The sequence below is a fragment of the Genypterus blacodes genome, unplaced genomic scaffold, assembly GCF_046128005.1.
Source record: "Genypterus blacodes isolate CSIRO-AG114 ecotype Tasmania unplaced genomic scaffold, CSIRO-AGI_Gbla_v1 ptg000090l_1, whole genome shotgun sequence".
Lineage (NCBI taxonomy): Eukaryota > Metazoa > Chordata > Actinopteri > Ophidiiformes > Ophidiidae > Genypterus > Genypterus blacodes.
Genome location: NW_027466895.1, coordinates 599,708 through 627,238, shown reverse-complemented (window position 1 = coordinate 627,238; position 27,531 = coordinate 599,708). Strand labels below are relative to the sequence as shown.

Here is a 27,531-nt window from a genome sequence, read left to right as displayed (position 1 = left end):
CAGCGGAACCAGGAGTCGTCGATGGGCTTTCTGTTTCTGATCGGGGTGCAACAGGAAACGGAAGCGTCCGGGAAGGAATAACATGGCTGCAGATGCTGCTGCCGGGAAGTTTGAATCACATGTTTACGCCTCATAAGAGATTTATCCTTAACTCGTACGTCGTGCACATCCATCCTTTCAAATGTGACACAAGCGATTTGATTTGTACACTTAATGAATGCGTCCTTTTTGTAATGGGACCACTCTACGTCACATTAAGAGTAGAAAAGCACGACGGACTCCTTCCTTTTCTGTGTCCGTCTATTTTTGTATTGTATGTATTGAGTTCTTGGATACTAATTGAGGTGTGTATGATTATTTAAACTGTTTCAATCATCGAAATTGGTTAATATAGTTTTAGAGAGAAAAAGTGAGATTGAGGTACTCTTCGAGGTTTTTCACTCTCATTCCAATCGGCACTGAGTGGGAGTGCTTTCTCTGTGTGTGTGAGAGTGGCAGGGAAGTCCACTTTTTTGCTGTGATGGGTGATATAGGTGCTGATTGAAGGCAGGTGTGGTGGGTATGAGCCTCTGCGGCGTAGGTTATTTACGCCACATGCAGCAAACACTGCTCCCTCTCATCCTCCGTGGTCCTCCGCGTGAACTCTGTGTGTATGGTGTGAACATGCTTTTTAATTGTATCTGAATATTGACACGGCTCATGCTTATATTCTATGTGTCAGATTTGAAGGGCCGATATTTGAGTGGGCCTCTCATCCTCTGTGTTCCTTCCTTGTGTGCAGTGTTTCTCTGTTGTCTGGGACAAGGTTTAGTGTAATCTTGGGTTGCGATGATGTGAAGATGAAGGAAGGAAGGATCTCCGCTGACACTGTCTTTGCTTGTATAATAGGGTTTTATTATACAAAGTACAGCATCATAACAAGCACCATGGAACGCTTGTGAGAGACTCTGCAGCCGAAATGAGTGGCTCTCGAACTCTAACTTTCTGACATATTTATACAGTTGATTCTCACTCAGAAAAGACCTGTTCAGTGGGTATTGACAAAACACCTGCGACCACTGTAAACACTACGTGGCCATTCTGAGGGAGTAACAGTTCATTTTGTAATGGCCTTTATTTGGCATGTAAACTTTTATCTTTACTCTTAACATGAATATATGTATTTAGACTGTTAACTATATTTGAGCAGTTTAAGCCCAAGGCTTAAACCGTTGACCTTCTATGTTATTAACATCACTTTTCCGGGTTTAGACTGGCCTAAGGTACACTTCTCCTTGGTCCATCGTCAGCTGTACGGCCTTCCCTAGTAGAATAAATATACGTTCTTATTGAGATGCTAGATCACAGCAAAATACACCACAAAGGTCTACCCCACACACCGCAGTCTGAAGACAGGGTTGTGCTTCCCCAAGGCTGGAGTGGATGCCGGCCTTGTCTAAGGTGACGGGGTCAAAGGTCTGCCATCCAGTGATGTTTAAAAATGTTGATGATGGGGAAAGGAAGCAACCAACCTGCGGCGTTCTCGACCTTGGCCTTGTTCTGACTCCATGCCCCCTTTACAAGTATTGATCGAGCTTTCTACCCTTTGATTATTGCAAACACCAAGACTGCTGTTTCTCTCATTTTCTGTAGTTTTGGATCTAAATGATTGCTGCACTGTTTTTAATATACCTTTGGAATAATACACACAAACTCTTGCATTGCGTGTGTTACAATCAATATTAATGACTTAGTAATGAATAATAGCAACACAGACCTCCTGCTGAGTTCTATTCTCAGCCTGCCGAAATATACATTTTGTAGATATGCACATGACCCTGTAAACTTTTCAGTTTGCCATATTGCTTGTGAGTGTGGTAAATGAAGGTCAAAGAATTATTTAAAAGTTAATCATACTAAAAGCAAATCAAGAACATCAAAGGGTGCAAGTTAAATTTCAATTGCTTGGGATTTGCTGTGGATTGCATGCAAAATGATGATTGATAAAATTCTATTCTACTCTATTCTATTTTAGATTATTCTCCATTTATAGTGAGGGATGATGGGAGGAAAGGAGAATGGGAATTAATGTTTGTGTACGTGGATCCTTGTATAGGGAACATTGAAGTGACAGATATACAATTTATTATATTATCATATCCACAATTTTGAGGTATAAAACAACTAATATTTAGCTCTTATCTGACCAAGAAGCCAATGGTAGCAAGGAAATGACATCTATCCTTTTTTCAGGTTGACAGTTTTGTATAAAAATGTTCAAAATTCTGATTTGCTCCATTGTATTTAATAGCTGATATATTTTGAATCAGAAGTCATCTCTTTATGGAGGCTGCAGGGCAGTGTCTTTCCTCTTCCTCCATATCTGTTTTCAGGAGTGCAGAGACGTCTGAATCACCCCCTGTGCCTGCCAGGAAAGCTGTCAGTCGTGGAGGGCCTTGTTGCTGAACGCTTGGATGCCTAGGTGGGAGGTCATTTGGAGGCATGCGCCTGTGAAGTAGCGTGCAACGTCCAGCACTGAAAGGACCTGAGGATGAAGAGAGGCTGTGAGAGGATACCCTGGTCCACTTATATACACAAGTTGGATGCATGTTCAGTGTTGGTGAAACTGACCATAACGATCCAGAGGACTATGTACTCATCAATGAAGCTGTTGAAGTACTGGTTGAGGAGGAGGAGGCCAGGGCCGATGAAGGCCGTGTCTGGGAGGTACAACTCACACTTGCCAATGTGGGCGACCTGCAGAGGGAGACACACGTGCACACACAAGGTAAGGGATTAAATGAAATCTGTAGTTCTGAAATGTATTTGGATTAGGATGTGAGGAACGCACCACCAGCTTGTTGATGAGCTTTGAGATGATCATGCCAAAGGCGAGCAGATACAGGCAGGGATGGTGCTCAAACAGTTGGCTGGGTGACTTCTAGAAAATGATGAAGGCCAGAGTTAGGATGAGGCTGATGTCCAGACCAGGACGCAGCACACTGGTGTCCTAAAACGGCAGGATTTTGTTTGACTTTTCACCACAGTTTACAGTTTATTATCAACCATAAAGTATTTTGTACTCTACAGAGGATCAGCTGATATTCCTCTTTCTCTCTCTCTGTTTTCATTGAGTCTCGCAACGTTCACACCTACTTCAGTCAGACAAACAAACCGTATTTCTTATTTGACACGTGCAAAACCTCTGCACTGCCCCATAGTACATAAATGTTTTGACTTACAGCCATGGTGGAGCCTTTTTTGCCCAGACCACCTTTCAAAATGCCATGGAAGCGGTAAAGGCAGGAGTAGACGGCCCCCAAGATGATGCCCATGAGTGGGAGGGTGTAGAGCTTCAACCCGATGATGGGCAACTATGGAAACACACCATGGTCATATTAACACATAGACTACCACTCCATTCAAACCTGGTGACTATCATTGTTTTCTTAAAAGCTGTAGCATTTTTGGCAATATTTGGTTATCGTTTACCAGGTCTGCAGTAGTCCCATATAGTCTGTAGAATGCACTCTGTAGAAAACCACAATTCTTCAAAAAGCCTCTAAAGGCAACTCTACACTAAGGTACACAGTTGCCCATGAAGTTGGAATGGAATTTATTATATAAACAGTTATATACATATATATAAATATATAAATATATAAACTGTTATATATATTATATATATATACACATAGATATATTATATATATATATAATATATAATATACTGTATAATATAATAAAAATACTGTTAGAAATAAAGTTAGAATAATGCTTTATTCTAACTTAATGGGTGATGGTGTATAAGTTTAGTTGATACTAATGTGTTCACCGTTGACACAGAAAGTGTTTTCCCTATGGCATTTTACTCGAAAATGGTTCCAGGTATCTCCTCGCAAAACAGTTTGCTACTGTTTACAAGTGTTTCCATCATTATAGCATAATAGCATTTAGCATCATAACAGCATTTAGGAAACCACAATATATATTTAAGAGACTATCTTTGCATTGTTGAAGAAATAGCACAGGATTCATTTAAAAGCCTATAGGCCTGGTGAGTGAGGCCAAATACTGCCAATATTCCTACAAATTGCAAATAATCAATGTCAGTGAACTAGTTTTTGAACTACTTTTCTCCAGTGATTACTTACATGTAACTGTTATCAAGGGAGGCAGTAGTCGAGTGGGTAGAGCTTCCGCTTGGGAACCAGAGGGTTGCCGGTTCGAGTCCCTGCCGAGGTGCCCCTGAGCAAGGCACCGAACCCTCAATTGCTCCCCCCTCTGCGAAGGGTGGTAATGTACTGTAAGTCGCTTTGGATAAAAGCGTCTGCCAAATGATCGTAATGTAATGTAATGTAATATAAATTATATTTTCATACCAGGGTTTGCCAAAGGCTCACTCCTCCAAAAGCTGACATCAGATACATGATCATGACAGCAAACTGCACCTCTGTCACATCGAATCTGCACAAAATGTTAAACGGAGCTGATTTCAGTGATAAAGCACTAGTGGCACATAATGACAAATTATGAGAACAATATTATTATATCCTCTGGCATTTCCATGGGATTAACCCAAAATGCATTCAGAACGTGTGACTTACAGGTTAAAGTGAACAGTCCCAGACACGTAGGTCTCCCAGTGGGAACAGAAAAACAGAAACAGCCCGATGAAGCCACAAAAGAATGTCCAGTCAGTGTATCTTCCTATTCCACCTGCAATGCACGCTCCCACTGTGATGAGCACTACAGGGAGAGGTACAGACAGAGAGGGAACAATATGTATATGCCTACCTATGTTGAATGCACTTATTGGAAGTCGCTTTGGATAAAAGCGTCTGCTAAATGACCGTAATGTAATGTAATGTATACGGAATTTGCAGTTTGCCCTCAGGCGGCAAAGCACCTGCAGAAATGGAGTCGCAGCAGTGGTCGAAGAGTTCTGCAAGTGGTGCACTGTGGTCTGTCCGGAGGGCCTGCTTCCCATCAATGTTGTCCAGAGACTGATAGATGAACAGACCCAGTGCGCTCATGATGAAGGCCCAGGAAGGTGCCTACAGGGGTAGAGAGACACTGAGTTGATGCCACAATTATGCAAAGGTAAGACACCTCATTTAAAACCAGTTCAGAAGAGACAGTAGTATAGGACATTGATATTCTGATCTGAATTTAAATCTAACTATTGTAAAAGAAAAAACAAGAATTATTTACATACCTTATTTGCACTACACACCACACACACACACACACACACACACACACACACTTTACCGAAGTTTGCAGTTACTCACCTCTTCCGTTGCCGTTGGACAATGATAAACAAGCACCAACGTGCAGAGTACATTCACCAGCAGTCCGGCAACGGTCAATGTGTTCGGTGAGACCCATATTGGAATTTTCTGGACGAGCCAGCGCCAGTATATCTGACACGGTGTGTCCAGCAGGGATTCACCGCAGACGCTGTACTCGTAGTCCGCAAGCGGTTTGAGTTGCGCGGCGGTCAGCGGCTCTGGCCACAGGTAACGTGACATAGTTTCCCCAGGTCCTGTGTTAACACGTGGATGTCTTCTGAACACCAAGTCCAAAACAGCAGCGATGTTTGGATCTCTGTATTGATGTCATGCAAATTAGACAGGTAAAACAGGTTACGCGAAGAACACCTCGTAAGTTTTCTGCAGGTTCCTTCATGTCATGGTAAAATAGCTCTTTCGCTCTTGCTGTTGTCCTCAGGGTGTGGCTCTCATGGTCAGTTCGCTCTCTAAATATCAATGAAATTACATTACATTACATTACGGTCATTTAGCAGACGCTTTTATCGAAAGCGACTTACAATAAATGTGTTCAACAAAGGTAGATAAAAGAACTTCAGGTCACAAGAAATCGTAAGGATTCTAATGTTCTGGTTTTCTTGGCAGAGCATGCATGCTGCCCTCATCCTTTCCTGCCCTGCAGCTCTTAGATGTTAGAATGTAATAAACTGTAATTATGAAACAAGTTTGGGCCCTATTCAAAAATAATCTTCACAAAATGAACACACAAAACACAGAGCAGTACAATTCTTTGTATTTTTTTTATTTCACAGGTCATTATTACAAAGGTAAAGGCATGCACACGTCATTTTGTTTGAGTGTTCAGTCCAATATGAAGCATTAAAGCACAACTTGTCATGCAGAATATTAATTGTGTGTGACCCTCTCATTGTTTTTTTGCACAAACATAAGATTCATTTGAATCCTCAAATTTAATTGACATATATAAGTATCAACACATGTATACTTAATTTAGAAATGCTTTAATTTTCTTACCAAATAGCAACATTTTTCAACTCTTGCATCATACAACACTGTTTTCCTTTCCCGTTCTTTCAGGCAGCAGAAATGCTTCATAACCTTCAAAAAGCACTCCTGTAAATACTGTATGTGTTACTGATTGTGCTATATTTCTTTTATGTTTATTTTGTACACACTACTCATCACATTTAAAAATTAGAACCAATACACGTCTGACATGCATCTGAGCCGACACAGATCCTTTCAAACACAGTGAGTGACACAGAAGATGAAGTGGCTTTTTTGTTTTTACTATGGTAACTAGAAACCTGCACACAGCATGCCACACCACAGACCAGTACACCCCCCACACCCTTTCATCTGTTTCACCATCACTCCATCATCCCTCCATCTGTCCGCTTTTAGGCCACAGACCTCAGGTGAGAGAAGAGGATCGCATATGGCGGCAAAAGTGTCTCATTTGCACTCCGATTTACTTCTCTTGCTCAACAGTCTTTGCTTCGTTTATGTACTTGTCGATCAGATGTAGGGGCACTCCACGCTGCATGAGTTCATTGAAGGTGAACCCTCCTGGGGGACAGAGGAGAGACACTCTCATGATGTTGTCGGGAGGGACAGAGAGAAAGAAGTGGGGGAGGGGAGCCTGCTGAAATGGGAAGAGGTGAGCGCACGAAATGGAGAAAAATGCACATTACTTTGCCTTGACTTTTGAAATTTCCGAAAGATCAGTCAAACTGTCATTGATTAATCTGTTAATTTACTGTATTTCAATGGCCGGGGGTTGCAATCCTTTATACTTAGCCGGATCAAAGGTCAGTACTCATGAGTAACAGCAGGAATGATCCATATATCAACCAATATGATTTCTACTTACGCACATAAACATTTTCAGACTACGTAGGAGCGACGGACATATATGAATCATTCTGCAGAAATATAGTGCGAGTGCAAAATCTGAACAAAATTCCAGATTAATGAAGCAAAGTGTCTTTAGTTGTCCAATAAGCAAAGGGATGCAAGAGTAACTGTGCTGTCTTCTGTTCAATTGGTGCAAAAATTACACGGTGTTAGCATTTGTTTGGACATAGACCTTGAAAGCGTCGTACTTGAAGTCACAATGATTCAGAGCTAAAGGTTAGACAGTTTGCAAAAAGGTTTGTTTTTACTCACCTTTACGTGGGGCACAAGTAACATGAGCGGTAGTCTTTGAATTCACACCAATTCAGCCAATTCACACCAACCACTACAACCAACCAGCTACAATATTCAGAATAGGTTTGTTAAAGTCAGCCAGCTAAAGGGTTTCCGAGGAAGAAATTTAAGTGGAAATATTTTAAAAAACAACTAAGGCTACAGTACAGCTACAGTATCTATCATGCAAAAATAGAATCCTGATTTCGGTCTTCCTTGGCCTGAGGAGGAAAAGCCGCGACCTTCCCCAACACTCACTGAACCGAGGTTACAGCCCCGCTGAAAGATGCATAATGAATGACATAAGCTTCATATGCCCAAACCATATGAAAGCTTACCTTATATGAGAACATACATTCACAATTCTTGAGTTTGGACTGGGGGAGAGAGAAGAGAAGAGGGGTTAACACAGTGTTTACATGGAGTTATATGTGTGTACCGGTGGGGGGAGGAGGTGGAAAACAGTTATTACTGAACTCTTTTATATGAGGAGTTAACCATAAAGAGACATTGGAAGTCTGTGGAGTAGCTTGAAGATGGAACCATTAAATAATTCACTCAACACAGGAAACATCACGCCTCTATGTTAAGCCTGCGGAGGCGTGAGTGGTGACAGACTGTGTGTTCAGTTGGCACGTTGTGATGATGAACACGATGGCTGGATGGATTGTGGACAGAGTAAGGAGTGAACACAACAAGGTAGAGGGTCCCAGATGAACAAGTGTCATCGAACATTATGTGCAGTGGACACACACACGAATGGATTATAATGTCAACATATACTGAACATGGCTCTTTCAGGGAAATATGAAGCATATACTTACATGTCCACCGCCTATAACATCAGCCGTTTGTTATACTGAAACACAAGTTTAAAGCGCTGCAGGAGCCCACTGACGCTGGTTTCCCAAAGCGCACCCGGCCTTGGTCTCCTCATTCAACATTTCACAAGGGACCACTTTGGGAAACTAGACTCAGCGATTGTTTCCTGAGCCCCACTGACCTTTGACCTCCAGCTTGCAGTCCACCTGGTCCTCCCCCAGGTCATTGACGGCCTTGCAGGTGTACATGCCGCCGTCGTATGGGCTGGGCTTCCTGATCTCCAGAGTGCACACTCCCTGATTGCTAAACATGCGGTAGCGTGGGTTGTCGATGATGGCCATCTTGTTCTTCATCCAGATCACTTTGGGCTGTAGTCAGATACAGAGGCGTTAAAAATATTAATTCTCTTCATCCCTTACTTCCCTCAGTCCTTTTTCGAAGCTTGATTTGTAATAAGTACTTTTATATACTTCCTACCTTTGGGTTGGCTCGGACGCTACAGTTGAGAGTAGTATTGTAGCCAGCAACGGCGAAAGTGTTGATGAGCGGTTGCGTGAATTTAGGTGCCTCCTTGAAGTCGTGGTCGTTGTACTCGGGTGTTTTTAGCTGCAAGCCTGTGGGGGGAAGGGTAAAGGAATGGGGTTGTGCATGATACGGGCGCTGAGCTGTATCATGGGGGAATTTCCCTGTGTGATGGTGGAGAGAAAACGTTTTGGCGTTTATCATCGGCAGAGACAGGGGGTGCTGAAAGGCTCATCAGGGGCAGCCCCGACCCCACCGTTACAGCTCAGTGAGACTAACAGTGGGGCGCAAAGCATCACTGATGGAACCCTTCATATGGGAGCTGAAAGTTAGCTTCAAAAATCAGCCTTCAAAAATATGAGATACACAAAAATATGAGCTAAAATATTTTCCTGTTTGTTAGATGAAATGGGTGAACAAACACGGCAGACATTGTTTCTAAAATCAAAACCAGTGGTACCTTCTTTGACAATGAGGGCGGAATCTTTGGTTTGGGTGGCGCATTCGCTCAGGCCGCACATATTCTCTGAGAAGATCCTGAAGAAGTATTCGTTCCCGACCACCAGCTCAGTGATGGTGATGCAGGTGCGATGGTAGTGCTCGATGCACGTGTACCATTCCTGTGAAGCAGATCAGACAGAGAGTTCACACTGCGCAGACATATTTAGCAGGTTTCTCACACGCAGCGGTAAACTGAGTCTTCTACCATTGTCTTCTTGTCTGCTTTCTGAATGGTATAGCCTGTTATGGGGGCGTTGCCGCTGTCTTTCGGAGGGGTCCAGACCAGAGCGACGTTTCCTCCCCAGACATCTTCAACTGTCACAGACAGAGGTGGCCCAGGCAGGTCTGACAATCGCACAAGGGGATAGTTTGGTTTCGAGAAATTAAACAATCCTAAATATGTTTTCAGTCAACCAATGGGTTCACTCACCAACGATTTGTATGTCAATAATAGCCGTGTCCACATGGTTCTCAACCCGCACCGACATCTCGTACTTCCCAGAGTGGCTGCGCTCTGCTTTGCGGATGAAGATGATGCTGTCGCAGTCTGTGTTACGGATGCTGACATGTGAGGGCTCTATGGGGTTTCCCTCCTTAAGCCAGATGACCTTTGGCCTTGGTTTGCCCTTTAGATATTGACAGGGGTGTGAGAGTAAAGTGTTAAACTACAGCGCACATCCTGAATGATCACACTCAGAGATTATTTTTACCATAAATGGCACAACAAGATTGACTGCCTCGCCGACTCTGCGTGTGTATGTCTGCTTCAGGTGCCGTGGGACACGGATCTTGGGTGGTTCTGAGGTAGAAATCAATCAGAAAGTGTATGATTAATGAGCATTTAGCTTTTACGCTTTAGATTTATTCAGGGTGATATTTGTTTCTGTATTTTGCACCAGAGCTCACCAACAACCTCTTTGACAAGGATGGAGTGCTGGAGGGTCCGTGGAGCGCTCTCTCCTGCTGCGTTGACGGCCTTGACGCGTACTAAGATTTTGGCCTCTGTTTTCAGCCCAGTGATGGTGTACTTGGTCTTTTCTGTAAACTCGCTGCTGGCTATGACCCAGTCATCAGCTAAGACCAATCAACAATTAGGAGAATGAGGTCTAATTTGAAAGCATTTAGGCTGTGCATTCATTCTTTCTCACCATTGACTGCTGTACTGTTATTTACTGAAGCATTGCACTGTTGTTTATTGAAATATCTTAACTTGTTAATGGAATTAATACAAAGATCTGTCATCAGAGGTTGTCTCACTTCCTTCTACGCAGTACTCCACGATGTATCCGTCCAGGCCAGCAGCTCCGATGTTCTCTGGAGGACGCCACTTTACGGTCACTGTGGTGTCAGTGACATCATCCACGACCAGCATGGTGGGCTCACTGGTTACAGCTGAATGGACATGGAGGTAGAGGAGATCATACGTTGTGTTGTATACTGTATGCTGTCTTATATAGGGGTTGCAGTCTTTTCCTGGACATATTATTGGTAGTTTTAGCTCAAGGCAAGAGATTACGCTTCCAAAGAGAGATTCAAGCTACGCACCGAGGGGAGTGAAGGCTTTGGATGGTTCACTGGGTTTGGACACACCAATCCCATTGATGGCAAAGATCCGCAGTTCATACGGCACACCTTCAATCATCTTCTTGGGCTCAAATGATGTTTCTTTGATCAAGTCAAAGTTCAGTCTCATCCATCGAGAGCTCTGTTTCTTCTTTCTCTCGATGAAGTAGCCTTTATTGAGGAAACTGGTCGTCAATCACCACCAGGACACATCTATGGTTATGAGATAAGGCAATGCTTACCTGTTATTGGTGAACCGCCATCGTATTTTGGGGGCTCCCAAGTCATAGAGCACCAATCTCCTCCCACCACTGGGACCAGAGGAGCCTCTGGAGGATCTGGGATGTCTGCAAAAAATACAAGTCCAATGTTAGGGATTCTAGACCCAAACAGAAAATGTACACATCCCCTCCTGCGGTCTCTTGACTGAAGAACTTCTCATATGCTCTCTTACCGACAACTTTGATTTTGACGCTGGCTGTGGCCTCGCCGGCCTCATTTTGCAGGACAATCTTGTAGTTCCCTGAGTCCTCCCTCTCCGTGACTTCAATTGTCAGACTGGTCTGATCGCCATATGTTTCAGCATGGACACGATGGCCAGACTCAAGAATGACCTGGGATAGAAAATTGGAAGTTGGAGCCATGATGTAGGAGGCCAGTGCTTGATGATGAAAGCCTTTCTTGGCACCTGTTCTACATATGTGTTGGTTAAATATCCGGTGCATCCCTCTTGTGTCTCCTTCAAAGACAAAGTCATAATGAAAGCCTGCATGATAACATCAACACAGAAGCTCACCCTTTCACCCTTCATCCACACCACCCTGGGTGCTGGTTCTCCACTGATAGGGATCTCCAAGCGCAGTTTGTTTCCTGCCACAATCGTCACAGTGTTGTCTGGGATATTCAAGCCATCCAAGTGCACCTTTGGTGGATCTGTGGAAAATAAAATCAAATTGAGAAAAGCTTTTTGTTTGTTTTTTTTATATATTAAGATATAAAACACTAATGAAAGAGGTTGTGTACCAATGATGTGGATTTTGGCAGCAAGGCTCTGCGAGTATCCCTCAGGTACAAAAGTATAATCTCCTGCATCGTGAAGGGAGGTGGCTGCAATTTCAAGTCGGTGGATCCTGAAAAATAAAGATGTTTGTAGTTCAGTGGAGAACAGAACAGAAGATGATTATGGGGTTCAATTTAAAAAGGAAGGCAGAGAGGACTTACCTATTTCTGTGTATGATGTTTATGCGGTCATTAGGCTGAATTAGCTGTCCGTTCCTATACCAGCGGCCTGGAACGTTTCCTGGGTATATCTCACATTGCATCTTTAGGGGCTGACCCAATGTCACCGTCATGTTCTGCAGGTCCTGGAAGATCTTCAGTGGTTTCACTGATATGTACAAGGAAAGAAAAAATTGTGAATAAAAAACAAATCAAGTACAAACTATTAGCGATGCTTTAACAAGCACTGGAAGGGGAGATTATGGAAAATACAGCAAGCTACATACGGTCAACCTGCACTTTAGCCTCCGATGTGCCCCCAGAGGCCATGATGGAGTATGTTCCAGTGTCTTCCCTGGAGGCATCATCAATGACCAGAAAGTGTTTGGTTCCCTCACATTTGACACGGTATCTGGAGCGCACTCCTGTCGGAACCTCAACACCATTCTTCATCCTTAACAAAGGAGGCGTGGGAATTTGCTTAATAAATAGGAATGTGTCTAAAGCTACATGTATTCAAACGCACCCTTGAACTGTGGATTAATGCGTCTATATTCTTACCATTTCACCTGAGCACCTTCCTCTGTCACCTCACACTCCAACTCAATCCTCTCATTCACTGTGGTCTTCACAGCCTCAATGCCTTTAACAATCTTTACTGGTAACTCTGCAGACATTCAACGTTCAAAGAAACTGAAGTTACTTTCAACGGGGCACCAATAGATCTCCAGCGTTTGCTCTTTGTAATTGTGTAAGACAGTCACTTTCAATGAAATGTCAATGGGAAATACCTTTGACGAACAGCTCTGTGCAGCACTTCTCATCTCCTGCAGCTACAGAATAGGCCGCATCATCGTTCATGTTGCAGTTATTGATGACCATAATTCTCTGAGTACCCTTATGCTCAAAAATATACCTAAGCAGGAAGTTACATCACAGTTACATCAGTGGCTCACCTACATTCACTTTAACTGTGTATTATAACATCACATAGTCTGGGAAATTGTGAATTGTGAATCATTCAAGATATAAAGTAAAGAATAGTTTATAAATGTGAGTGACATCAGCATTCAAAAAACACAAACTCGGGGGTCGGATTAGAGAGAGGGGTCACACCAAAACTCCGACATGGATATGTGAAAACCAACAGGACGGATGGACTTACTTCCTTTGACTTAATGACGGCAGCGGGGCCAGAATGAGGCCAGAGCACAGGAAGTGATTATGGCAGACAGGAAGGAGCGCCATGGCGTGACACGACACAACAGACACACACAGACACAGAGACAAGACAGAGAGACGTAATGCCCGGAGGGATGCGTAGTTACCAAAGTGTTACAACAAAGAAGAGGAGACATGTTTTATGATGTCTTCAGAACAGAGACCCTGCAGAAACCCAAACCAGAAAACAGCAATAACCTCCCAGATGGCTTTAACTTTGCATGGCTTGGAACAGAATTTTTCTTAACCATCACATTTTTGTTGTTGCTATATTGTGTGTAGGTTTGATTTTAATACTGCACGTTTCTGCTATTTAATAGGAGCCAGTTTGTTAGATTTACAAGCCAAACAATTATGTAAATCCATCCTATCTTTATTTTAGGACTTACCCTACACAATTAACAACACGTATAGATGTGTATTTCTATGTTAACAAAGCCAAACAAAGAACAATTAAATCTGATATTTTCTTATGCAGTTAATGATTTGTTTGTTAGGACATCAGTATCATACCTTGGTTTGTACTTAGTCCGTTTAGTTCATCTAAACTTTATGCTTAATCAAAAAAGTCACTCTTATTATATGCAGGTGCTTTTAATTCATATCAAACGCAGATTTTGGGCTGGAAAAATCTCCACCCACAGTATTGTAGAGTCAAAAAGTAAATTTTCATTCATTAGGATTTGAGCTAAACAAAATGAACGTGCAAATATCTGAATAATTGCAATATTTCTATAACTAAGTACGAAAACTATTAATTTTATCAACATTTTATCAACATAATCATTTCAGGTGAGGAGCGTTACCAATGTCGCTTTTTAAAGTGAATTTCTTTCATATTGTCCTCGATTTCTCGCTCTCCTAGAGTGTGATTAATATGCAACCTGTGCTGTGCTGTTTCGATCCCGTGATTGGCTGATCCTTTAGAGGCGGAGCCGAGCCAGCTGCTCCGCTCCGGGTCTTCTTCGCCCCGCGGAAACTTTAAGGCTGCATTTAAGGCTATGATTGAAAGCATGTATGCCTCACTGATGCCCCTCATGTAGGTCAGTAGCGCTTAAAACCGCAGAGTTCATGTTTGTTCTCGCTGTGTTTGCTTCGTGTTGTTTAGGTTATTGATCATTTTCACTTGACTCATTTGGTTTTGACTTTTTTTCTAACAATAAATTATAACAGCATTTTTTTTTAAATCACTGTTTCAAAGCCAAGACTTGGTTAAAGACCTGTGAAGGAGGTACCACCTTTTTCCTGTATAGAGGAGGACATGTAGTTAATGGCCATTAAACACAGCTGACATCATATGCTGCATTTAAAACTAAATGTAGCGCTGACATCACATGTACTGCACAGCCCTGTGAGCGCATAACCATCCAGACTCATTGGAGTTATGTGTTCACTCGGCATCAACAGGCACATGGTTCACAGTGCAGTGATTACCAAACCAATATTGATCTGTTGATCAAACTGATCAATATTATTGTATTCATAGACATGTTCTCAAAATGTGTGTGACATAACGCATGTGAACCATTGTGCTTTATAGTTGGACATAATGAAACACCTATCAGCGTGCTGGTACAGAAGAACAAAGCCACAAATGAAATGTACTTTATGAAATACGTTTCATTTGTGCATAGTTGGAGAGAGGAAGACGTAGAGGTTATGTGGAAATGTGAAGAAGGTTACATACTTTGGACTGGGTCTGATCTCCTGTCCGTTCTTGTACCATTTCAGGTCAACAGTGGGGTCAGCAAGATCAACCACCATGCGAATTTTTCCTCCCTTATCAGCCTGGTAAGCCGGGTCCAGCTTCTTGGCAAAGGCTTTGACAAAACAAAGGTCAGAGGTCACTGAAAGTCCGAATACTCCTTTCGTGAGGTACACCAAAGTACTTCCCTATTAACCAAATCAAAGTGGCTGCTTTGACCATCAGCACTTACCTTCACTCTTCTTCTCCTCTTTTGGTATCTTCTTCATCCTCTTCAGCAGCCCCCTCAGATCTGTGATGCCGTACATGAAGGCGATCTTCTCGTATTCATCTGGTCGGGCGTGCTTCAGGATCTCCCACACGTCTACCTCCGGAGTGTCATCCTGTTTGTGCTCCCTAAGTGTTGCCGAATATGAGGGGAGGATGTGAGGGAAGAAACTAAACGCTGGCGATTTGCAACGTGTCCTGAGGAACCACACATTACAGGCAGAGGAGGCTGATCTCTAAAATGGAGTGATTAGAGGTACTGGTGTATTAGAGAGATCGCCTCAATGCTTTGTTCTGGTAATGTTTTGCTCCTGCCCAGGCGTTTTTGTCCTAACTCCCTCTAAGGGGTTCCTCAGGGCATGTTCCACAAAGGGATGCGTGAGGTAAGTTGTCTACAACAACTCTGGGTTTAAATGTTGAGAGCAGTGGGGTTAGCAGCATTATGAACACAACACTAATGTAGTGGTGGGTTAATTGGGTGTGCATGTATTTTCATGTGTCTGTTCATGTTATCCACATTTGGCTGATTCAGGTTCTTTTACTCGTTTTCAGATCGTTCCAAATCACTTCTTTCTCTTCAACAGGCTGAGAAAGGTTTGATTTTTAATTCACATTATTTAAGCTTAAAGAACACTCAGGACCAATGTCACATCTACACTTAGCATGTGCAAGATAGTTCCGATGACTGTTATGCAATATTTTACTACTTCAACCACAAGATTTCTTCAGAGAAGTTTTCACATTTAAGTGGTTACAATGAAGCGAAATGAAGTACTTGCGTGATACCAATACCAACTAAAGAAACAACTAGGTATGAGAGTTTGTGACTCTTCAGGCCTGCGACTTTCTTGCTAATTTGAGTTAAACATTTCTCCTCATCACAAAGACCAACCACTTGAATTGACTTAACATCCCCAATAATGACGGTATGATATCTTCTCTCAGTTACTTCTCTCATACCATGAATCGGTGAATATACTGGAAACATTAAACATCATTTGAATTAAAGAGGAGATTTCGACCAAGGTTATGTCCCTTTAGTTAGACCCTAAGGGTAAATGCTGGTGATGGAAGAAGAGAAGCGACATCACCGGCATTGTAGGAATTAATAATCCAGGTACACACAGTAGCAAGCACAAATAAAGAAAAGAGAATTGTGTGCTGAATATACTTAACACAAAGATACACAGAGATGCTTTTAAAGACAACATGTTGCTGTGACTTGGTTTGTTGTTGTTGATGATAAATGCGTCTATTGAAGATGTTAGACGTGTGAGATCCACATAAATGAGAACACTTTGCCCCGGACATGAGTGTATGTATTAGTCTATGTAAGAGAACATACAGTCAGTCACTTTCTTTCGTTGACATTTTCCCAAATGTCCGAAAGGTTGCATTAAGTAGCATGACATATTATTCGGCTATTTGTGCGTCTTTCTCGTCTTGTTTATTTCCAGGCATTTAGAAGGCTGAAACAAACACTGTAGTCTTGTATTTCTTAAACTTAAACAAATATGACAATGTAGCGATAACACTATTTTACAGCATCATTTCTGGATGGCCCACGGGCACATCAGCAATGATCCAAAATGGTGTACTTTGCCTCATGAAGGGGTTTGACGAGGCCTGATGAGGTGGTTTATGAGGCAAAGTCCATTTCCATCATTCCTGATTGCCGACAGAGCGTTTAGGAATGCTGCCTTCAAATGAAGTGTTACCGAACTACAGTCGGCCAACACTCTTGCTCGTCCACGTCCTAGAGCTACATTTCATGCTGGGGACGCTACATGATTATAGTACTCACCCGCAGTAAGGTCTAATCATTTAAATACCTATGGTTTTCTCTTTACTAACCTTTGATTTCTGAATAAGTAGGGGAGAAGAAGAGACAAGCCCAAAATAAATGTGTAATTTTTCCGAGGAGTGAGTCAATCTCAAAGATGTGTTTATTCCAAGCAACTATTGTAGTTTTTGCCGAAATATGAATCATCTGTAAAACACACCATTCATTTAGCACCTGAATATTTTAACACCACCTTGGAATGATGTGTCAAGACTTCTCAAAATATGACAGACAGATCCTCCCAAAAAGGGCTTAAATATGAAGGTCCACTCAGGTTGAGGATATGATTCTCACCTATGTTTTAGGAGACCACTAAAGTCAAGCTCCCCTGCATCTTCTTGTCCTTCACTGCTGTTGTTAACAAGGAGAGATTAATGAAAAATCAGTCAGAAATCAAAACAGTTGCAGGCACAAGAAAACAATGCTGGAAGAGCAACGCAAAGCAAAAGACTTTGGGTTCAATCGTTGCGTTCAGTCCGGACCAACACACGATTGGAGCTCACACAAAACTTTTTTCTTCAGTGGAAAACAAACAGGTTTGTGTGAGTGACACCCTCAGAGCTGTGCCAGACATTATTACCACAGCGTTCCTGCGGCTTCCTGGCAGCAAACGTTGCAGTAATGAAATGAAAGTGCGATGCTTTGCGTTGCTTTCCAGACACATTGTTCGGAGGGAGTCTTTGAAATGCAAGCGGTTGGCCACGTTTGAGTCATCTGGTTGATTTGTAATTACCTTTTGGAAAAGGTTAATGACATTTATACAACCATCTCTTCACACACATTCTGATATTATTTGAAGGGGTTTCCCGGGTTTTCCTCGTGGAATATGATGACACAGTTGTTTCCTCCATGTTTGTTTCACGAGTACTTATTAGTATTGCTAGACTGTCGTGAATCCTACAGTTACATGTCACACACTGTGTGTTTCACCTTTGCTCCACTGGCCTGGTTTGTGTGTGTTGGTGTGAAGAAGGAAAGAGAAAGAGAAACATGGGGAAGCTGCTGCATTCTAATTTCAACAACATTAATGTGTCATAGCCGCCTCTCATTACCTTCGTTTGAAAGCTGATCGAATGTCAATATTTTGTGAGCCATGTTCAGTTTCTGCAAGACAGCAACAACAACAACACACATGTCTACATTGCGCTCATTGCAGTAAAGATGAATCTAACGCGCTGTGCTGCTTTGTTTTTTTTTTGACACCGTGACAAACCTTTGATCTCCAAGTCAAAGGAGCAGCTGTCAAACTTGTCCTTGTAGGTCACCTCGCATCTGTAATTCCCAGCGTAGTTGTCTTTGGCTTTGATGATGTGCATCTCAAATGTGTGGATCTGAGCAGAGGTCACACAGAGGAGTGAGAGAAGGTGCAAGTTAGGGGTTAAAAAATACTTCTGAGATAGCCGTGAGATGGGGGGGGTTCCGTCAGTGTACCTTTGTCTGCCGCTCAAAGGTCTCCTTCAGCTGTAGGTGCTTCCCTGTCTTGCTGGCCAGGTCCATCCACTTCCCTTTGAACCACTTGATAGTGGGTTTGCGGAGGAGATCTTTGGCCTCCACTTTGGCGATAAAGGAAATGTCTCCACCTTTCGACGCAGAGAACAAATTGTGAACCTTGAATAAAGCTGCTAAAGTCACAATGAAACTGCTATTAACTGCTCCCACTCACCCACAGTGACGGCGCCGCTCTGTGGTCTCTCTATCAGCAACGTGGACAGTGGTGGCGTCTCAATGGGCTTGTCCAGGTCATCTGGGGATTGTCCCTCTCCCAGAGACCACACTGAGTCCGTTAGAAGAGACACACACATACACATACACACACCACACACAAAGCTTTTGTCATTACTGTTGCGCACACGCAGCTGAGGATTTCACACACCCACCTCTCAGTGTTCATCTGAAATGTTTTCATCTTACCAGAGCAGAGATACACAGACAGATTGAGAGACAGACAGGAAGTGACGCACAATTCCCCACTTTTCCCTCAGCTTCCAAACATCTCACCTCATACAACAGCAGAACTTAAGCTCTATGCAACACGGAAAGCATGAAACGGACCTTATGAAACACGGAACAAAAGACAAATATGGAGGACCGTGAAGATGTTTTGTTGTCCTCTCAATGGAAAAGTCTCCTTTGTGATTCCAGAGGTCTGAATCTTGGTGTCACACTTTTGCTACACAGCTGTTGTACTCCAGTTTGTGTTTGACTTTACCTGACATTGAATGCAAGTTCGACTGATTCAGTGCATCAAAGGCTACAAATTAACATTCTTTTTGTATTTTTCTCTCCACTATGGCTGCCAGACGAGATTACCTGAGTCCTTTCTCCCCATGGCTGGCAGAGGGACGCTATCATCTAAACAAAGACAGAGAGAAATTTACAGCATATTTTAAGGAATATTACTGTAAAGTCCGTTGAAGCAGGCACACACAAACACACACACATGTAAGTGTAACCACCAAGCTGTTAAGGACTCCTCCAATAGCAAGCATCCATCTGAGGAATTCTGTATCAAACGCTGAGTTCTGTGCATTCTTTGCTGTTAAATTGATTTTTTGCAACTGATTTCTGATTGACAGTGCAGGCCTGTTTGCATTATTATCAGAATTCCAAATGTATTTACATCAGTGGAAATTATTTAAAAGAAAAACATGTGACAACCCCAAAGGTCTTGTTTGTATACGGAAATAATTTGTGAATTAATAAGTGATTGTTAATAAGTTAGCGATTGTGTTGTAATGCTAACTTGTAAGCACACGTCTCCAACATGTTCTCTACGTGTCACTGCACCGATCGCTCAGATCTACTGTGGTGAAATTTAACAGAGGGATCTTACTAGGCAGCTCAACTGAGAGTTTCTTGATTGAATTGGCGTCCTCTGTGAAAAGAAGCACAGTTATTGTTAATAAGTGATAAGTAATCGGACTGAACCCAGCTAGTCTAGACGGTTTGAGGAATGTTTAGAGTCAGGCTGTGACATATAGCTACCAGAGAATGTAGCATCAAAGAAGAATGTTACTGTCATGGTGGAGGACAGTTTACTTCATAAGGACGATTCATAGATGTAAAGTAGTGAATGGGACATTGTATTCCCTTTAATAGCCATTAAGATCAATCAAACATCAAACAAATAAATACATGTGTAATATTCCTGTATATTCATAACATATACATGATAAGCATCCATGTATTTATCTGTATGTGCTGCACATTATATACATGTGAGATATCATTGTCACATTTGTTAGCGATAAATAAATGTTATTTTGCTCCATTTTGCATCACGCATTGACTACATGTATGTCAGTGCATAAACATACACACGAGTGTTTCGTGATATGACCTTATGAACTTACTGCAGTATCAGTATAGCTGCTACGCCTGAAATAACTGTGTGGTGTGTTAATTCTCTCTTCCTCTGCACTTCCAGGTGGAACAAGGTGATGAAGTTGAGGAGGTGGCGAGGATGCAAGGGAGCGAAGATTGTTAAGAGGTACCAACCTGTCGGGGGTGTAGGGGAGGGGGTAGTGGCTGCAGCATCATCATCATCTGCAACAAAGGCGTCATTGACAAACAGACCCACCTATCACAATGCTCCAAGTCCATCACTGGCAGGTCAACAAGACACTCGACTGATCAGACATGCGAGACGAGACTCTGTGAACGGGGACGTTTCATGCAGCTGTTGTACAGGGAAGATGAGACCAAATGATCAGAGAGCAGTTTGACACCCTAACTATGTCTAAACTCTGTCTGTATCTGTGTCTGTGTCTGTGTCTGTATCTGTGTCTGCGCTCTGCAGTGCTGCAAGCTGCTCAAGCTGCAGTAAAAAAAAACAGCTGTCAAGCAGCAGCTGCGATAATACGGGTGAAAGCGCGGCGCGACTTCAAAGAAAGAAACCCGAGCGAGGAACGTGCAAACTCTTACCATGTTTTATTGAAGACTGTAATGTTTTCACATCGGCTGACCAGTTGTCAACACTATGTGTGTCTTTAGGTGTATGTGTTTAAACCTGCCTGAGCGTTCACATCTAAGCATCATAGAATAGTTGTGAACACGTGTGGTAACTCACCTTTAACACCTTCTTCGCCTCACCTCAGGTTTTCCATTTTAGTAATTAATCCTCATTATTAGTCTATATTCATTAGTTTTTGTTTATTCCTGTGTAAAAATAATAACAGTACTCTGAAAAACGTCCTCTAACTACAGCTGAGTTATTTCTTTGAAGTGTACAATGCATGTGCAATTCAAACCAAGCTTGAATGTAAAAGCAAACCACAAATCAATGCATGGAACCACCGCATGTCCATTGCATTTGGATTTTTAATGACGAAATAGAGACAATCTGTCTTTTGAGCAGCAGGACTCCTGACACAAATAGACATGTGTTTTTAGTGAGGTGAGACATAACACGAGGCTCTGTCTGCCATGCTGCTGAGCTTACAGATGCATGACGTGTCAGACTTTCAGTAGCACACAGAGTGAAAGAGCTCGAAAACGTGCACCTGAACTGGGGTTGACGCGAGACTGATTGCTGAAGGGGCTGTACTTACCGGCTGGTGGGGGAGCGCAAGGGCCCTCTTCCTTTACAGTCGAGTCCCCAGACTCTGCTTGCTCTTTCACCCCGACCCCACCGGGCTGTGGTTGGTTACAGCCATTCACTGTGGGGTTGGGCTCCTTAGCCTCCACTGCCTGTAACAGCTCAGGCTTTGCCGGCTCTGGTTTCTTCTCATCAGTCTCTACAACCGGCTCTGCAACCGGCTCTGCTACCGGCTCAGCTATTGGCTCAGCTACCGGCTCAGCTACCGGCTCAGCTACCGGCACAGCTACCGGCTCAGCTACTGGCTCTGCTACCGGCTCTGTACAGCAAACATAGCGCCAGGCTGGAGCAGCAAGCCTCGAGCATGAACACTGATAGCCTTGCAAGGCATTGCTTGCTTCAGCGAGGTAAGTATGAATCGCTAATGACCAGATGCAGCAGCTTCTGTCCCCAGTAAAAAAACTTAAAAGACTGTGTAATGGATGAAGAGGTCCCCAAAGTTGTGACTGATCTGATGAATACCTTGCTGGTTGGAGCATAGCCAAGGCCCAGCAAGTTTCATGAATCAGACACACCAATGTGGGAACCAACCAACCAACCAAAATCAGCTTGGCAGACTTTTAGGCTCAAATGTGGCAGAATAGTGTTGATCAGGTTCATTAAAGCGATCTGGTCATAGCCCATTTATACTGTAAAGTGATCATGGAAACAGGGCTTTACTAACTCTAACCCCAGCAGTGTCTTTGGTTCCGCTGTGTTTGCACATTCACACCAATTTCAGAGCTGTGATCTCCGTGTTGCATACACAGGGATGCCCAGTTAGGCCATATGTACAGATATGAAATACTGTCATGCATGGATGAGCCAATTGGATTTCAGAGTGATAAAGAGAGTAAAGCCCGACCTCCACCATCCCTTAAGACCTCCAATATGACTCAACGCGTCATACAGATGCACAGATCAAACCACAGCCTTAGCCTGAGTTAGCGGCAACACCAAGCATCAGTGCGAATGCAAGCAAGGAAAGTGATGGCTTACTGATCTAATCTATATCACTATTTTGGTGTGACTATATTGTATAGTGTGTGGAGCAAACATACCTACACAAAGAGTGCATTTGCAGGCCTCTCAGAGTGAATTAAGTCAAAGGAAACAATCGTGATGACACACGGCAAACAAAACGTGATGTGAGTGTGGTTCTCATTCTGAAAAGAGGAGAAGGAGTGAAGGGGTGGGGCGGTGGGGGGGAGCGATGGTCATGGTTACCCACCTGTGGGCGGAGAAACCTCCAGGGAAATCTCAGGTAGGGGCGGGGCACCGTTACTGTCTGGAGCAACACTTTCTGAGCGTGTGACAAATACAGTGGTGGATGGAACAGCTGCTTGTAATAGCACAAAGCCTCTGCATACGCAACACAACGCCAAACACACAGGAGAACCAAGCAAACAGCTACTAATACACACACCTGCAGACGTCCACATGTGCACAGGTATGCATACACACTTTATCACAATCAGCCATCTTTCTCACAGTTGATTCAACACAGATATACACATGAATTGCTAATTTTGGGAGTATTTGACATTTTGAAGAGATGTAACTGCATAGACACCTGAACACTTTGAAGCAGTAGTATAGCTCAATATTTAGCATGTTTCTAATTAAACCATGTGTCGCTGGTTGACTTCCACAGCTAAGCACACCAGAAATAATGAGTTGCTAAGCTGCCGAGAGCGCTACGATCGAGCGGGATTCTTTACAGCAAAGGCTCTGTCTTCCCGGGAGACGTTTTAACAAAGCTGAGCTCTGTGTTGGAGCCTCAAGATGCTGCAGCTCCAAGGTCAAACCCTCGCACTGGCTGAGGGCCAATTGCATGCCGGCGACTCGGTCACATGGGAGAGCAAGGGTGTCAGCTGAATCAACAGAGGGGGGAGCAGCTGGCTGAAGAGAGGAATGTCAGAGTTGCTGACAGCTCCATCGCAGGCGCAGGAACCCCAGCAGCGTCTTTGGTTCCGCCGACTATTGGCTTCACATTTACACTCTGTGCGCCTCTGTGTTTGCACATTCACGCCAATTTCAGAGCTGTGATCACCGTGTTGCATGCACAGGGATGTCCAGTTAGGCCATATGCACTCTTACTAAGGGTTTGGGTCAGGTATGTATGTGCTTTAACAAAGGTATACAATTCACAATTCAACACCAACAACACCTCACTAAGTATTGACCCATTCATCTTCTGTCAAATAGTCTGCAGTGCAGTCTGCAGACTCTTGCTCACCACTGAGCTCTCAGGTGATGCCGACGAGGAAAAGTAAAAAAAATTCTAAGACATTCAGATCGGACGTCTCAAATCATTCACTTACCCTCTGGTTGCCCATTTGGCATCTCATCTAAAGACAGAAAAACAAAAGACACAATTTAAAAAATGATTGTAATGTAATGTAAAAAGGACATCTTCAATCATAACAACCAATGTGTCTTGATGCAATCAGCAAAAATGGACCCATTTAATAGATTCCATTCAGCCCTAATCATATCGTCTTTGCGTCAGACAACTGACTCCTCGTGCTTACACACACTCATAACTGATTAGAATGGAGGCCAGTATGACACACCATTCGTTTGACCTCTGCCACGTCTAGACTTATGAACATAATCTTGGGTTGCAGTGATTGGAGAGAAACATACAAGGGTACAGTATTTTAAAGCTGTAACAGGACTTAATGCAGGGCCTCACAACATCAAAGCACCAACTGGCATGCAATGACAGGGTTCAGACATTAACCTCCTTTATTAATGGGTTAGTGGAGCACAGGGACGTGGGCGATTGTCTGGTGCGTTTGGGAGCTTCAGGCGAGCCATTGCGCAACATCTGGCGCAATGTGTTCGTAGCTCAAATCTTCGTGTTCCATCTTTTACTGGGAGCCAATGTGGACTTTCTCCTGTCTCATGGTTGTGCAGGGTTTATGAGGTGGCACGGGTTGATTCTCTGACAACATCGATTGTTCTCTTGTGGTTGAGGGGTTTTAGTATTTTGGTTCCAGGTGCCTAAGAGAGAGTAGCAGGCACATGGAGAAGCTCACTGTCCCTACTCCTTTACTTCTACATCTTGGAGAGTTGATCCCACTGAAAGGCCATAAGTGAATACTGTGACTACTACAAGAGCCAAAATGCTTTATCCTAACTTATTTGTCTTAATGGTCACAAAATTCCTGTGCCACACGGGAGCAGGCGGAGCATCAGGATCCTACACATCTCCATTTCTTCTTTGATGACTTATTAATATTCTGATCCACTTTTCTCTTCTTGTGAGCTCTGTTTTTGGGGTTATGTAAACTCAGTCCAAGCATTACCAGTGAACCTACAGTCTCTCTTTGTCAGTATCAATCCGTTCGTCCCTTCAGAGTCCAGCTGCTTCCTGCCTGTCTATGAATACAGCAACCCTAATGCCATGTATGTCCACTCGCTGTGCACCATTTATAACAGCCATTCTCTCCTATTGCTTTCCAAACTTTTGATATCCCTCCATTTGCAATGCATTCCCTCCGAACATTCCGTGTCAAAATTAGACACTCTCACTCCTCACTGCAGAACAATGTGCTGCTGCTGGCCACTAAGCCGCAATCCTGCAGGGTCACATCATGCACCCGAGAATGAGACGCTCGCTGCCCCCCCCCCTCCCCCCCCCCCCCCCCCCCCTCTCTCTCTGTGTGTGTGTCACATCACCGTTGAGATAATGAGAGTGGAGAAAGGTTTTGTTTTACCTCTGAGGACTCCCAGTGCAGCTGACTGGGCTGCAGGTATTTTCAGCTGTTGCCCCTGCTGGCGTGTAGACAGAAGGGCTCACACAGGCTCCAACGCCAGCCAAACTACCGGCAGCTTCATTTTCCTAATATAGATCATTATATCTTGACTGAAGATATGTCTACATTAAAGTCCTTTGTGTATATTAATGATATAATCAGGATGGCAATCAAGAAGCTTATTGTGTAGCTCATTGTGTAGCTAAAAGCTGCACTCTGGTGGCAATTAGCCATCCACAGGCTTCCCTGCTGTGCTTTTCCATGGGGTTGATTTATGGGGTTGTTCTCTGTAACACAAAGCAACGCTGTCAGAGAGAGTGATGAACTTAGGGACAGTTATTATGATGAGGTGAGGACACAGGGTTCTCCGTGACTGAAACCAAAGACTCATCAGCGAAGGTGGGTGCAGTCGGCATGGCGCTGGAAAGCCTCCGGGCTCTGGGAGCGCGTGTTTGATGGCTTGGCGACTGACCTCTGAGTGATTCATCTGGAGAGGAGAGATATCTGCTGGTGGCGCAGAGCATTGGGGAGGAGGGGGTTGGACGGCGATGGAGGGAGATGGCAGGAACAAGGGATGGGGATTAAAAGTGCACTCATTCTGAACTATTCCAGGGACAAGAATCCCAGTCCCTAGAGATCCACGGGCGACTCAGCCAGTCCGTCATCTCTCATCTTACTTTTTAAAGGCTTGAGAGTGGGGTGTCTAAAACAACAGTGGCATCCTCCTCTTCAGCTGTTCAGGCTCATTTAAAGAACAATACTTTTCTACCCTCATTTATCTGCTCCTCTGCAAGCTATTTTTGGACGCTGTTTGTTGCGGAGAGGAATCTGTTGTCTCTCTTTCCATCCTGCTTTGTTTCTTTCCAGCTCTAGTAAGACAATATGGCTCAACGACGAACTTGGCTACAGTCTGCGCACTGATAAAAGGATTTTAGAGCTTTCAGCAGGCAGTGAGGCTGCCAAAGGTAGATAGAGGGGCTTCACCTGTCATAAAATGAGGCATAAAATAGCTTCCAAGACCCCAAAATTGGAAATCCCCTCTGTTCCATTATATAATCCCCATTGTCCAGAGTCAGGTGGGTCTCCACCCAGACAACAGTGTGTGTTAGTGATGATGTACAAATAGGGTTTTATAGGATTAGTTTGTTAGAAAACTCCCATCGGGAAGGAAGACGACTTTCTCTACATGGGCATGTCTGGGTCTTCAGCAAACCAAGAGCTGAGCTCATGGATGCAAGGGGGGAGGGGGGGGAGGGGGGGCAGCAGGGGTGGGGGGGGGGGGGGGTGGGGGGGGGGGGTTGCTGTAGGAGTAACATCATATTGTGATGACGGACAGGAGTGGATTAAAGGGGAATGCTGATAGACACAGTGGTACAGATGACAGACGTGGTGGTGAGGAGGAAAGATCCAAAGCGAGGGCGGAACAGGGGACAGGTTAAGATGCTGGACGTGCTTGAATGTGGACTTGAACTATGGGAGGAGGGCAGCTCTAAGGGGGTCCGGTTTAGATCCAGCAGCAACTAACAAACTGGCAATGTTGTTAGGGCTTCAGTCAGTCAAGAAGACAACCACAACAAGGCAAAGCTGCATTAATCCTCCTACAGCTCAACCCTTGATCAGTTCATCCAAATTGCATCATCCTTCAGCGGCATTTGCTCGCGTCCTTCTCAGCCCAATGCTTAGCTGCGGCACTCATCAACATTCCTCCTTTGGGCTTCATCATCCCGTCTTTCTCCAGCAGGCTCACCCAGACGTGATCCAGTATGCCAACCACGGCGACAATAGAGTCCGTTCATAAACCGCAAATCTTCTCTTGCCGCCGAGATGGTAGAAACTGGCATGCATCAGTAATACAACACCACCGTCAAAGTCACTTTCAGGATTCCTAAGAGCAGGCTGCCAGGCTCATTGTACAGTGATGCAGCGTTGTTAAGAAGGCAACTTTTGATTCAAACATTAAATGTGAGACAGACAGACAGGAAAAGTTAATTTGTTAAAAGTTTATCAAACCAATCTGTCACATTATGCGGCATTTCAATCCTACCTTTCTTTGTGGGCTCTGGCAT

General features: G+C 43.6%; 1 protein-coding gene, 1 long non-coding RNA gene and 1 pseudogene across 3 annotated transcripts; 1 reads left to right on the top strand and 2 right to left on the bottom strand.

The window, feature by feature from the left end:
- Positions 1-758: 758 nt before the first annotated feature.
- LOC143007586 (cholinephosphotransferase 1-like) lies at positions 759-5,513 on the bottom strand (annotated as a pseudogene).
- On the top strand, positions 3,293-10,681 carry LOC143007588 (uncharacterized). Of its 2 annotated transcripts, XR_012964488.1 has the most exons (4): positions 3,293-3,410; positions 4,866-5,082; positions 6,796-6,933; positions 10,580-10,681. It is a non-coding gene; the product is annotated as an uncharacterized LOC143007588 (long non-coding RNA). The 2 variants fall into 2 exon arrangements; XR_012964489.1 differs by lacking the exon at positions 6,796-6,933 and having other exon boundaries at positions 3,302-3,410; positions 10,580-10,671.
- mybpc1 (myosin binding protein C1) lies at positions 6,460-27,531 on the bottom strand. Its single transcript, XM_076158992.1, has 34 exons — positions 27,510-27,531; positions 24,026-24,052; positions 22,933-23,004; positions 21,676-21,885; positions 20,624-20,671; positions 19,959-20,000; positions 19,436-19,477; positions 18,789-18,899; positions 18,557-18,705; positions 18,339-18,456; positions 18,178-18,229; positions 17,420-17,476; positions 17,137-17,145; positions 15,248-15,411; positions 14,998-15,130; positions 13,255-13,263; positions 12,881-13,005; positions 12,651-12,756; positions 12,377-12,543; positions 12,093-12,258; positions 11,895-12,001; positions 11,668-11,804; positions 11,326-11,485; positions 11,114-11,218; positions 10,854-11,042; positions 10,566-10,700; positions 10,215-10,382; positions 10,019-10,107; positions 9,739-9,934; positions 9,514-9,653; positions 9,268-9,427; positions 8,763-8,899; positions 8,467-8,653; positions 6,460-6,842 (listed from the first exon to the last, which is right to left on the bottom strand). Exons 1-34 carry the CDS (start codon positions 27,529-27,531, stop codon positions 6,745-6,747), a joined length of 3,837 nt encoding a protein of 1,278 aa, XP_076015107.1. The 3' UTR covers positions 6,460-6,744.